General features: G+C 46.7%; 1 protein-coding gene across 1 annotated transcript; it reads right to left on the bottom strand.

Moving 5' to 3' along the window:
• Window positions 1–2,534: 2,534 nt before the first annotated feature.
• Window positions 2,535–10,869, bottom strand: LOC145407676 (uncharacterized). The gene is made up of 8 exons (XM_080278544.1): window positions 10,581–10,869; window positions 10,267–10,391; window positions 8,945–9,160; window positions 8,085–8,312; window positions 7,578–7,866; window positions 4,458–4,822; window positions 3,615–3,721; window positions 2,535–3,361 (listed from the first exon to the last, which is right to left on the bottom strand). The coding sequence occupies exons 1-8, from the start codon at window positions 10,867–10,869 to the stop codon at window positions 2,773–2,775; spliced, it is 2,208 nt and encodes a 735-aa protein (XP_080134670.1). The 3' UTR covers window positions 2,535–2,772.
• Between the last annotated feature and the right edge of the window lie 2,004 nt (window positions 10,870–12,873).

Here is a 12,873-nt window from a genome sequence, read left to right on the forward strand (position 1 = left end):
AAAAGAATCTCCCCCCTCGCAATCCTCTCTCAGCTGGAGGCAGGTCGAGGAAGAGGTCAATAAAACAGCTGTTACGGTGTGATCACTTTTATTACAAGCGCTGCATGGCCACTGCGCTCACCGGCCTACCCTCAGTGCGCTGTTTTCTCTTTGATATGGAAGATTTCATATCCCCTCTTCCTTAACAGTTTATTTTGCATGGTACCCCTTAACCATTTAATTCAATGACCTCCTTCTGATTTATTTATTTATTTATGCATTTGTTTACTTTTTATATATTCCTTAATTTTTTTCTAGTTAATGTTTGTCGCAACCAGATGACTTATTCAGCTTAGAAGAGCTCCTAAGTAGTTAAGGAATTAATAAAGGGAAACCCTCCTTCTCGAGAAGTCCCTCCTAAGCTGGATGAACCGTCTGGTTATAAGAAATTGAGGAGTCATCGGATGGAATAGGTAAAATAAAATATCCTGGTGAATATCCTTTGCTATGCTAATTCGGTCTTTTTGAATAACGACATTGAGTGTATCAATACAGTACAAAATTTAAGGGTAAAATGCAAGATAAATCGCTAAGAAAAAAGAGTTCCGAAAGCCCCAAGGTGAACGAGACCACGGCCCACAACAGCCTACAGTGGGCTTCCTCCTCTTCCACATAGTCATAAGTTCTCCACATAAACCACAGCGTCCACTTCAGCGTCTCTTTTTCCCTCGGAGGCAGCAAGTCCACAAGAGTCATCTATGGACAGAAAATCATAGTAAGCCTGATCTCAGCTAGCAGAGGGCTGCGAGAAATAGAAGAGGTGGGATATTACGCGAACTTTTGTCCCTGACTGTACTGCTCATGACACATTCTACTGGACACGACACAGGAGCATGGTCATCTATTACCTACTACAAGAGCTGCTACACAACCACCGTCCTCGATGTTTAGAGCGGTCATCTTTTCCTAAGCGATATCACATTTTAAAGATCTGTGGTGTTACCAGCTTCTTGTTTAACATTCCGATCAATATGGTACAGATTCTTTTGATGCAAAATACGTTTTAGGAACAATATTATTATCTTCAATTGTAGCTGGAGATCATTGGAGAGTCAAATAAAACCAAGTGACACTTCCGATTCCATATTTAGAGGATTCCATCAGGTCTTACTCAACATGTTGTCTGGCTACATTACATATATACATAATATGCACATCATATACACACAGACTCTATGCACAATATATACATGACACAATAATAAATATGATATAATCAAGTGACTAGACATAACTATTGAGTACAACTGGACACGCGACGCCAACAAGTACAATAGAACAACCTGAACCGCAAACACTGAGGTCGTATTCGCCATGCCTTCGGAGATCGTGTAGCACCTCATCTTCACCGATTTATTTTACCTTTTACTCCTTAATGTTTCCTGTTGTGTTATTTGTAGCAGCGTATTATTGACCTAGGATATAAAGATTTAATATGGAAGATGAAATACGAGTATGCAAGTTTCTTCTTTCATATTACAATCATAAGATCATGCGTCGATATAAAGCAGACATAAATAACAAGCACACAAGAAAATATTTAGGCATACTAGGCAAAAAAGCTCGCTGGAGATGAGGTGCTACCAAGACCCCCATGGGAACGATAACACGACCCTGGGTTATACGTGTGATAACAGCCACGACAGGACTGACTGGCGCCATCATCACCGAGGCAGAACACGGCACGGTCACCCTCACCACCACCTTCATAATTTTCATATTATTCAGGAGCGTTTTCGCTGCCCTTGCCTTACTTACGATTCCGCTGTGGTGTTCTAGCGGATCATTAGCCCCCTCACTACCATTATAGTTTTAATATATTATTATTGCATACAGCCGGACAGTTTTATTCAGCACAGTGAACTTAGTAAAGAAATGTCGAGTTAACATCAGGTGACCCTCAGCCTTCGTTTTTCTTCACTGTCTTCCCAGATTTACTGTGACATTGAAGCAATATATGCTAGGTTTTATTTTTAGAATAGTTACCATCACACTCTCGCTTGAGGCACCGGGAGGTCGTATGTATAAAGGGTCGTGCTTGAGCAAGGATACAGAAGAATGAACACGAGGCGGACATTCCGTGACCAGACGCAATAATAAGTCCATCTAGTGCGTCGTGCGGTCCGCGTCAGCGCTGTAATGTCGCGATGCCTCATGGTCCTGATTAGCCCCGTGACTTGTTGCTGCCACCCAGACCATTGCCGTGTGACTGCCATGATGAGTGGTCTTGGAAGTGGCCAGCAATCGTTATTGTGGCGTCCAGGAGACCACATGACCAACACAAGTGTCAGGAGGCCATACAGTCAGGTCAAAGGATGGGGGTGGGACGTGAGAGTATTGCAGAGGCAAGTCTGATATATGAGCCTCACTGTCAAGCAGATGAATCCAACTTGGGACGGGGTAGAAATACTAGGATGACTGGCAAATTTAGGTATTTATCAAAACTCAAACTGGCTTCAAGGTTACAAAGGCTGACTCTAATGATTGTGTGAGGTAACCAACTTCGCTGTCGAAACCGGACAGTCAGCATAGGCGGGACTAGATGAGTTGTGGCACTGGGTCGATACAGAGTCGCGGGTCACCACAAGTCACCCAGAGCTTAATCCTCTTGTAATGTAAATGAGGAATCTTTGGCTTCAAATTGAGGATGCCGGGGGACCGTGGGTGCGACTAGTGACGTGAGTGTCAGGAGGTGGCGGCGGCGGTGGAGGCGAGGTGAGCCAGCAGCAGCCATCAGCCTAACAAGGACGGTATTTTATGAAGGTAGGGCGCGGCTGAGGCGGCCGGTAGTGCTGGTGGTGCGATCAGAAATGGATTCATAAAGTGGGCAGGTAGAGGCGGCGGCATGGTAGGCTGGGGATGAGAGAGGGAACCAAGGGCCATGCTGGTGGGAAGAGAGGTTGCGGTGCCACTCACCAGCGATGGCAACACAGAAAACTGTCGGGACAGCGGGGTGCCCGAGGCGCTAGAGCTGACACCGTCTTCTACCACAGGTGAAACCGAAGGTGACGACGACGTATAGGATGTGTTTTCGTGAAGCTTACGCATGTGCTTCTTGAGGTCGAAGTTTCGGCAGAATCCCTTGCCACAGATGGAGCACTGGAAGGGCTTCTTGTCGTTGTGGGTGTGCATATGGAAGGTGAGGTTGTAGATCTGGTGGAAGGCCTTGTTACATACGTGACATTTATACGCTTTCTCGCCCGAATGCGTTAGTTTGTGGTTCTTGTAGTTGCCCTTCTGGTGGAACCCCTTGCCGCAGAACTCGCACACGAACGGCTTGTAGCCCTGGTGGATCCGCACGTGGGTGTTCAACGTCGAGGACCTGCAGAGCCAAGACTCACATTACACACTTCAATACTCACACACTACTACATCCTCATACAGGTAAGTCTTGTGCTGACGTTGATTTGCAAGCAGCATTGAGTCTTCATGCTTAGAATGGGCATCAGGAATGGGAGTAAATATGAATTCCGTAAATCGATGAATACTTTTTGTTTGTACTTTAAGAATCAAGTAAATTTTGTACATAGTTTCTGCATGTTACCGACCGTAAAGCAGCGTGAGGAACAACGTACCTGTTAAAGCACTTGCCGCAGGTTTGGCACTTGTGTGGTTTCTCTGAGGTATGGATGATCTTGTGCCGACAGAGTGTAGACGCTTGCCGGAACCCCTTCCCACACACCTGCAACACACAGAAACACACACGTGTCACACTTCCCACATGAATCTCAAACAAGCGTGAAGCAGCCAGTATTACAAACCATCAATAATATTTCACCTGTACTTCATCACCCAGTCGGTGTTGCCTACTCACGAACGTAGGGATCTGGGACTAGGCTACTCATTCCCTCATCGAGGGGACCAGTCACTCACCCCTGTCGATATGCTGTATAGCTACTACATTACTTATTGGCAATTCAAGCACGGAAGACGTAACACAGTTGTCAGTTTTTATTAGTTCATCGCCTTAGCACTTTTGCTGTTGCATGTGGAGGACCGTATTTTTGTTCGGATTATCTCAGTTAGTTTATACAGTTCAGGAAAACTCGGCGCAGTTCACAAGCTAAAGACCATGTAGCTTAACCTTCAGGCTGACATTAACGAAATATGCTCTTTATTCTGGCTAACATCAGATGGTTTAATTGGAGTATGATGTGAAGGAGTGTGATGTGAAGAAGCTTTGTGGAAGGATAAGATGTTTAGGGGTGAAGTGTGAAGGAATGAGGTGTGATGGACTGAGGTACCATGGAGTGACATGTGGAAAAGTAAGACATGAGTAAGGTCTAAAGGACAGATGTGACTGAGATATGGAGGAGTGAAATGCGAGAGTAGGCTAAGTTTAAGATACGGAGAAGTGAAATGTGAGTAATGTGAAGTATGAAGTGAAATGTGAGGCTAATGTGAGTTCTGAATCCTACCTTGCAAACAAAAGGCCTGGCACCAGTATGGACGGGCATGTGCCGCGTGAGATTGTAGTGAGCGTTGAACACTTTGCCACACTCCAGACAGGTAAACGTCTTCTGTGCCTTCCCTACCCCGCCGCCGCCGCCACCGCCACCGCCATTACCGCCGCCAGTGCCCCCGCCCACACCGATCTTCTTCACCACCCCCGCCGCCACCCCGCCCCCGCCGGTGTGGGAGTCGGTGGCGGAGTGGTTGGGGCCAGGAGGTGGCGGGTGTGACTGGGGATGGACCGAGGCAGGCAGGACACCGGGCAAGGATGGGGCAGTGGTCTTCACTGTCGGTGGTTGTAGCAGGTGGATACTCACTGTCTTTGCAACGTCTGTAAATAAAAAAGAAAAACGGTAATAAGGCCTGGGAGAAGCGATTAAATATATATATAAATATTATCTGCGACGCCCCTCCCCCACTCCCATGACATACATCAAAAATAGTAATCTTTTAAGTATTGCAGAATAACCCCTACGTCGGGCCTCTGAACATGGGCTTCTAAAAGAAAAAGGTTAACTTTTATAACATTAAGGTCACGGATTTCGGAAGGATATAATTATGTTTGTTGTAGGCCAAAGTGGTGTTTCTTGCAGTCCACTGTATACACATCCAGACGAACCAAGGGTCACAACAGCAACAATAGCGGTAGAAGACTAATAATAGCAACAACAGCAATAACATGTATTTTGTATCCTTTGTGTACATGTGATATTATTATTATTATTATTATTATTATTATCATCATCATTATCATTATTATTCTATCTATCGATTGCCAGACGCCTCAATCCCGTTTGGGGTGGCCAGAAACAAATCGCCTCCAAGTCGCCCTGTCCCCCGCCATTTCACTCCCCTGCTCCCAACTCACACCCCGCTCTCTCATATACCTCTCCACCCCATCTCTCCATCTCATCCTCGGCCTCCCCCTCCCTCTTTCCCCCTCCACCTCACTCACATACACTCTCTTCGTCAGTCTTTGACCCTCCATCCTCTCCACATGGCCAAACCACCTCATAACGCTTCCTATCACATCCACATCAACACCACAACGCTCCTTTATATCCTCATTCGTCAGCCTGTCTCTCCATGTGACTCCACATGCTCCTCTTAAGTAACTCATTTCCACGGCTCTCACTCTTGACTTCTGTCCTTCCAACAACGTCCAAGCTTCACTTCCGTACGTTAGAGTTTGTATCACAATACTGTCATGTAGTAACTTTTTCACTTCCATGCTCACTTCCCTGTTTCTTATCACTGCTTTCAAAGAACCAGCAACCTTTCTTCCCTGCTGTACCCTTTCAAGCACTTCACCCTCCAAACCTCCATCCTTACTCATCACACTACCCAAGTACTTAAACGTACTCACATTTTCCAATTCCTCACCATCCAACCTCGCTGTACATTCACTGACTTCACCTCTCTCAAAGACCATCACTTTACTCTTCCCTACATTCACCTTTAGATTCCGTTTCTTACACACTCTCTCAAACTCATCCACCAATCCTTGCAGCTCCCCTTCGTCTTCACTCAACAACACGGTATCATTTGCAAACAACAGTACAGGGAGTTTCCAGACACTATCCTCTCTCACCAGGGCCACTCCAACATCCACTACCCTACCTTGAACCTCTTTTATTACCCCATCCATGTACAGATTGAACAACCATGGAGACATGACACATCCCTGTTTCAACCCAACTTTCAAAGAGAAAAATTCACTTAGTTCACCATCCACACGCACTGCAGCCTTCGCACCATCGTACATACTCTTCACAGCATTCAACAACTTCCTATCTACTCCATATATTCTTAACACTTTCCACAATCCTAGTCTATCCACCCTGTCATATGCTTTCTCCAAATCCATGAAAGCCTCATACAACTTCTTTCCCTTCTCTAGAAACTTTTCCACTAAAGATCTGAGAATGAATATCTGATCTACACAACCTCTTCCCTTCCTAAAGCCTCCCTGTTCTTCTCCAACTAATTTCTCTGTTCTTTCTCTAACTCTGTCAATAAGTATCCTACCATACACTTTTCCTATTATACTAAGAAGACAAATGCCCCTATGATTACCACACACTTCTTTTTCCCCTTTTCCTTTGTACAAGGGAATAATTATACCTGACTTCCAATCCTCCGGGACTCTACCTTCCTCCCAGGCCAATCTGCACATCTTCCACATCCATTCTACTACTATCTCTCCCCCATGCTTCAGCATTTCACCACACACTCCATCAATTCCTGGGGCTTTCCCTGATTTAACTTTCTTCATTGCTTCCACAACTTCTATCCTACTGATTTCTTCCTGTCTTCTCACCTCCCTCCTTCTTCCAGCCATTCCCCAGCCACTTATACTCGCATTACTTCCATCCTCCACGTTCAACAATTCCTTAAAGTGTTCTCTCCATCTGCTCACTTTTTCTCCCTTCTCCACTAGTAATCTACCATTTTTATCTTTCACTCCCCTGCTAACTTCACTTCCACCCTGTCTTACTCTTTTCACCTCTTTCCAGAACATTTTCTTATTATTATTTATTATTTTTTTGAAAAATGTATATTTCTTCCTCAGTACTGTATCCCTTCAACAACTTGATGTCAAAACGGCGAAGAGCGTATTTGTAAATCACTGTAATCTACCATTAAACTGAGGTTTCTTTCGCTATGTCCTTTTTTAAAAGAAGGCTAAAATGACAGTAATATTCAGCCGCTGTATAGCGGGAAGAAAAAAAAATGTAAGTACTATATTCGTAATATACGGTAGAAAATTTTTGTCATTGTTGTAAGTTGGCCAATCTCTGGAATGTTTTGTTTTCCCCATTCTTGTAAATCGGTGCTGAAATCATACTCAAAACCCTCCTCATCTTTGTTATATTAACTATATTCTCCCTAAGAAAATACTGGGGGAGAGTAGGTGAATATCAAACTAGATAAAACAATAATAATTTGGAAATATCAACCAGGCTCGAAAATTGTTAGCATGTTTGAATGTAGCATAAAAATGGCACTGAAATATTTTTTACGGAACTGTGAAAGGGTTGCCTTGATAAGAATACTAATAACCAAGAGTGAATATGACGGTGTACCTGTCTTCAGCAGATCGGGGCGGGCAGCGGGCGCAGTTGAAGCCACCAGATTTGTGGTACCATCGCCCAGCCTCGCAGGCGCTGGAGTCACTGACACTGCGGCCACCGGTGTCGTGGTGGCGATGGGCGGCGGAGGGCCAGGGGAGGGTGAAGGCGGGAGGGAGGGCGGATGCTTTAAATCTGCAGTTCTTGGTGAGGTTGCCGTGGTGGTACAGGTGGCCCCTGCACCACCCATGGACAGGTCGTACGGCCGCGGCACTGGTGACCCCGGTGACCCCTTGGCTGTTGCCTGCCATAGGAAAGGAGGCATCAGACGGGCTAGCAGTTTAATATTCTCCACCTACAAAATCAGTGATACTTTTGAGGGACATGATAGTTTTTTTGTCAAATATTAAAGTAGCTTTCTAAACTAAGGGCTCATTTTCGTATTCAGCTGTGACTGACATGAATATATATATGGCTGATTTCTCGTATCTTTCTTGTAACAGATAAGTTGATGGACATTACTGCAGTGTATAGGAGCGGAGGAGCTGGGCTGGTCTGCGTCTGCGCCTGAGTCCTGGCCTTCAGCAGATCTAACCGCGTGAAGGCAGACAGGGCGTGCGGCGTGAGACGGTGGGCAGGAGCTGGACTGAGGTGAGTGGCGGCGGGGGGCTGCGGTGGCGGCTGAGAGGTGGCGGGGGGGCCTGGGGGGCTACCTTCTGAGGTGCTGGAAGAAGGGAACACTCCTCCTGTCTGAAGGCAGGGGAGCAGTACCTTGTTAATGCAGCTCATACATATAGCCCATTCTTATCGTAAAATAGAAGTACACTCAGGCTCAACTCATACCCTTCCACACCAGATCACAATCCTTTACTCGAAATCAAGCACCAATAACTGTAGGAAGAGAGAGAGCAGATCTCTCCATGTTTCATGTTCTCTTTGATGTATCAGAGCTTAGTTACAAGAGGCAACTGATAGTAAGTTTGCTACTCGTGGCTTTTTTGTTTTATTTACATGATGCAAAATTATGAGTATCAGTGCGTTTAAAAATATTCATCTGTCCATATAGTTTAATCATTCTTATTAGCTATTCACCTTGAATGTAGCCTACGTCATCCATTCAACAGGTATCAGTTTTAATACATACTATAACGGATTTGATCTGATTCGACGAAGATCCATGACCTTTTCTCAGTTCACTGTCTTCTGATGAAAGGGTCATACTGACTAGTACCAAGGACGCTCATTCCTACCTCATAACCAAGGCTTATCATATTTCATGCAACTACAATTTACTGTTGAAGTTGTGGGAATGACCCAGTTCCGTCAGGTAAAAACAAATTAAGTATAGTGATCTTCCGTGTTATTGAGAGTGGCGACAATACCTGGTAGTAGTGGTAAAGTAGGGGGTAGTGAGCGAGGATATCCCTAGCACGGGGGTGGTGGAGGAGGTCCTTGGCGCGCTGGTGATGGAGGTGGTGGGGGTCGTAGAGGGGTCGCAGCCCCCCTAGCCGAGGGTCGTGGAAGGTGTCATGGTCCAAGAGTCGTCTGCCTACCACGGGACGCAGCGGCACCGGTGGGGGGGTCGACGCCTTGGTTACCTATAAGGTCACAGATGGGTGTCGCCATAGTTATATTTCTGAGGACCATCTTCCTTTATTAGTACTACTGCTGCTACTGCCACTACTACTACTACTACCACTGCTGCTACAACTACTACTACTACTAGTAGTAGTAGTCTTGTGTAACTGGTGGTGACCAACATCCCCTCACTCAGTGTAGTGCGACCTACTTCTATAATTTTTTCTCATGTCTTCCCTCCTCTCTTTCTGTTTCCCTCAGCCTTTCCTCCTGTCACTTTTGTTTTTTTTTCTCTTCTTTCCATTTCAGGTGGCTTTACACTGAGTGACAAACCTAGAAAACCATTCCCAAAGCTGGGTGGCAAGCGTATAACCAAATAACGGGGTGATGTGGAGCCTGCTATGGTGTCTCCGTTAACAAATGGGTGCGGAGCCCATTCTTGAACCAAATCTTCACACTCTAACCCGCTACTCGCTGTGGCGAGATTGTGTGCCACACAGGAGCATCGGTTCGCTGCATGGGACGCCCTTGCAGGGGCGGTAGTTTGCTTGTGGCTAAGTCTGCTTGGCCATACAGACTGGAATTACTTAAAAACAAGTTGTTGTAGTACTGGTACCCAGTATTTGTTTGTTTCGTGATTGAGTGGTGGTTAGCTGTTTGTAGGATACAGAGAAAAAGAAAAAAAATCCGCCAAGTAATATTCATATTGTATACCAAGTGATCTGTCTAGACGTAAGCAGTCTTCAGGGTAATGTTAACCGAATAGACGATTTATGTATGTGCAGTAACCACATACGGAGACAGTCAGCTGTGGATCTTTTCGTTGCAGAGAATTTCAACAGGCTAATGGAATGAAAAAATAATAGCGAAATGAGACTGTGAAAGGAGGGATTGATTGTTGAAAAGGCACTAGGAATAACAGCTGTCTAAAAAAAATGAAACCTAACTTAAGTCGATCTAGACTGCCACCTATTACCCACGTTAAAATGTGGCGCACTATAGTCTGCACAGGAGTACACACCCATAAACACATAGACTCACAAAGGAAGTAATCTATATACACGTGTGTACACAGATCCCTACACAAAGCAAAGCAAACAGAGGCAGCGTCTGGGCTGGTCCTCACCTCGTTAACTTTGACCCTCTTGGGCGTGGGCTCCATGATGCGGTCAATAGAGAAGGCCAGCGGGGCTCTGGTGCGCGTGTGGGCGGCGGGGCTCTGGGGTCGCTCATCCTCAGGGGTGTGGACGGCGGGGCTGGGGCGAGGGCTGTGGCAAGAGTTGTGATGAGGGCTATGGTGAGGGCTGTGGTGGGGACTGTGGTGGGGACTATGATTATTGTGGGGGCTGTGATTGTGATGTAGGTTGTGATGAGGGTTGTGGCTGTGGCTGAGGGGACTGTGACGAGGGTTATGTGGGCTTTGGCGAGGGCTGTGGTGTGGACTGTGGTGTGGGCTATGGTCTGGGGTGTCGTCTACCGGACTGCACACTCGTATAATGGGGCTAACGGGTGGAGACGGAGCACTCTTCATGCTTTTAATATCCAGTGTCGTACAGTGCTGTGAATCTCTGTGCTCTCCTTCCATGCCCTCTAGCCTGTGATAGAATGGGTCCCGGGCTCCCCTGTGTGGATGGGCGGGCAGCTCCTCCCCCGCATCATGGCCACCCTCAGCCCCGACCTTCGCTATCCTGGGTGAGACGAGATGAACGGTTTCGTCTGGGGCGGCCATAGTCGGGTATTGCATGGGAGACTGAGGCACCGACACTCCAGACACCGTGGCGTCAGGGAGTTATGCAGTTCTGAATCTCACCAGAATATCCGGGGACTGCTGGGTGGGTGATGTGATCGAGAGCAGTAACCAAGAAAGCGGCGATACATGGGACTTTCAGCCTTTCCGGCCTCGATCACTTCTTGATCTGTATGTTTCACGTCCTTTGGAGCGTTCCTGTGGGGAAAATAGAATAAATCAGTATTAAAATAGGCCTTGATTTTATACATAATGGCAACAGGCGAAAGATGGAAGCCTAAAAAATGATTCAAGTAGTACAGTATATTAGTGGTGCAGCGTGAATCAGTCTGTAAGAGTGAGGAGTGGGGTGAAAATAGCAACAATCCCCTCAACAAAAGCACAACATGGGGTCGACTAGAAGGGTGAGGCAAAATATGTAAAGCAGTCAGCACGCAAGTCAGGCACCCAAGACGGGAAGAGGAGGAGAAGGAGGACGAGGAGGGAATATAAAGATTGTAGTAACGGGCTGGAAAGGGAAGAAGCAGGTGGGAAGTGGAAAGGAAGAGGACAGGAGAAAAAAAAGAAGTAAATGTATGATAGAATGAACACGTGATGGTGAGACTTGTGGAAAGGAAAGAGACAAAGAAGGAGCAGGGAAAGAGAAAAGTAACAGAAAACCACGCAGGAGAAAAATAGATAAGACCAATGTAAGGGTTGGGAGAGAACTAAACGGAGAGGGAGGAGAGAAGAAGATAAGCAGTAGAAGGCGAAAGACAAGCAAATAGTAAAGTAACAAGGAAGGGTAGGGAGAGAAGGAGAAGAGGAAGGAGGAGGGAGGAGAGGTGAGAGGGAGGCCACTTCTTGACCCGCCTTGCCTTCTCGCTCAAGCTTCTGCAAGTGCACAATTTCAACAGGGGCGCTTCTATTAATCTCCCGTGGCATAATGGTCCTCCCAAGCACTCTGCATGTGCCAGTGAAAGCAGGGCTGGCGAGTGGTAAGGGCCGCTCCTCTAAATAGAAGCTAAGAAGTGAACAATGAAACCCATTTAGCAGTGAAAGCCGCCCAATATCCTGAGAAGCGGGGGACACAAAGCGCCCATGCCGACGACTTATGAAACCCCTTACGAACTGGCCAAAGTGGATCTCGCCACACCCCCACCCATTCCCCCTCGGCTTTTTATATTCTTAAGACGTGACGAGTTGCCTCTTCGTTCACTTGAAAAATTATGATTTAACTTTGACGTGCTTATTTCTGGCCAGTTGCTGTGCCTGAGAGCTTGGCGAACCCTCCAGAGAACAGAATGCGTGCACTTTGCCCATTTCGTGAGCAGTCAAAATGAAAGAAATCAAAATGGCTGCCACCAGCAATGCTAGTGTCATAATTCTGGCACATTTTTCCTGTGCGTTCAGCAGCGGAGGCCGGGTCGAAAGGCAGCCGAGAAGACGTGGAACGACGGGGTTGAGCGAAGCTTTGTGAAGCGGCTTGGGCTAAGAGGTGGCGCGCTGCCCCCCACGGCGACCAGATATTGAAGAACCCGCCCGACAGCTCCGCCACCTTACCCGCGGAAATGGACTGCATCAGCTAACAAAAATACCCTTTTACGGTGGCACGCGTTCTCCTTCCCCCATCCCCCCATGTCTCATCCCCCCTCCCTGTGGCTCTCTCCCTGCCCCTTCCTCTCACCGTGGTTCTCCTTCCCCACCTTCCCTCGGCAAGCCAGGGCCACACACAGATGGCCCCAAGGGTTACGTAGACCACACATCGGGGATCACGAGGCCATTTCCCTTCTCACAGGCCACACACTTAGGATACATGCAAGATAAATTTATCAGTATGCAAATTCTTGATGCCGATAACCCCGTCATCTGAAAAAGGTTGTAAAAATCTCACACAGGGACTCTGGTATTACGGCCTTACTATTGAAACTGAGAGTGCAAAGGTGTAACCAACCCTTAATTTATGACGGTCGATTTTAAACTCCTTTGGTTAGACTGTTTCTTACC

The sequence above is a fragment of the Coenobita brevimanus genome, chromosome 74, assembly GCF_032717465.1.
Source record: "Coenobita brevimanus isolate Jiangsu-jjx chromosome 74, ASM3271746v2, whole genome shotgun sequence".
Lineage (NCBI taxonomy): Eukaryota > Metazoa > Arthropoda > Malacostraca > Decapoda > Coenobitidae > Coenobita > Coenobita brevimanus.

Bases quoted from the DNA above. Each gene is read 5' to 3' on its own strand.
- LOC145407676 (XM_080278544.1), bottom strand. From the start codon at position 10,869: ATGGCCGCCCCAGACGAAACCGTTCATCTCGTCTCACCCAGGATAGCG. The intron at 7,867-8,084 runs GTAATGTCCATC...TTCCTATGGCAG, and splicing joins CTCCGCTCCTATACACTGCA to GCAACAGCCAAGGGGTCACC. The intron at 4,823-7,577 runs GTACACCGTCAT...TTTTATTTACAG, and splicing joins CCCCGATCTGCTGAAGACAG to ACGTTGCAAAGACAGTGAGT.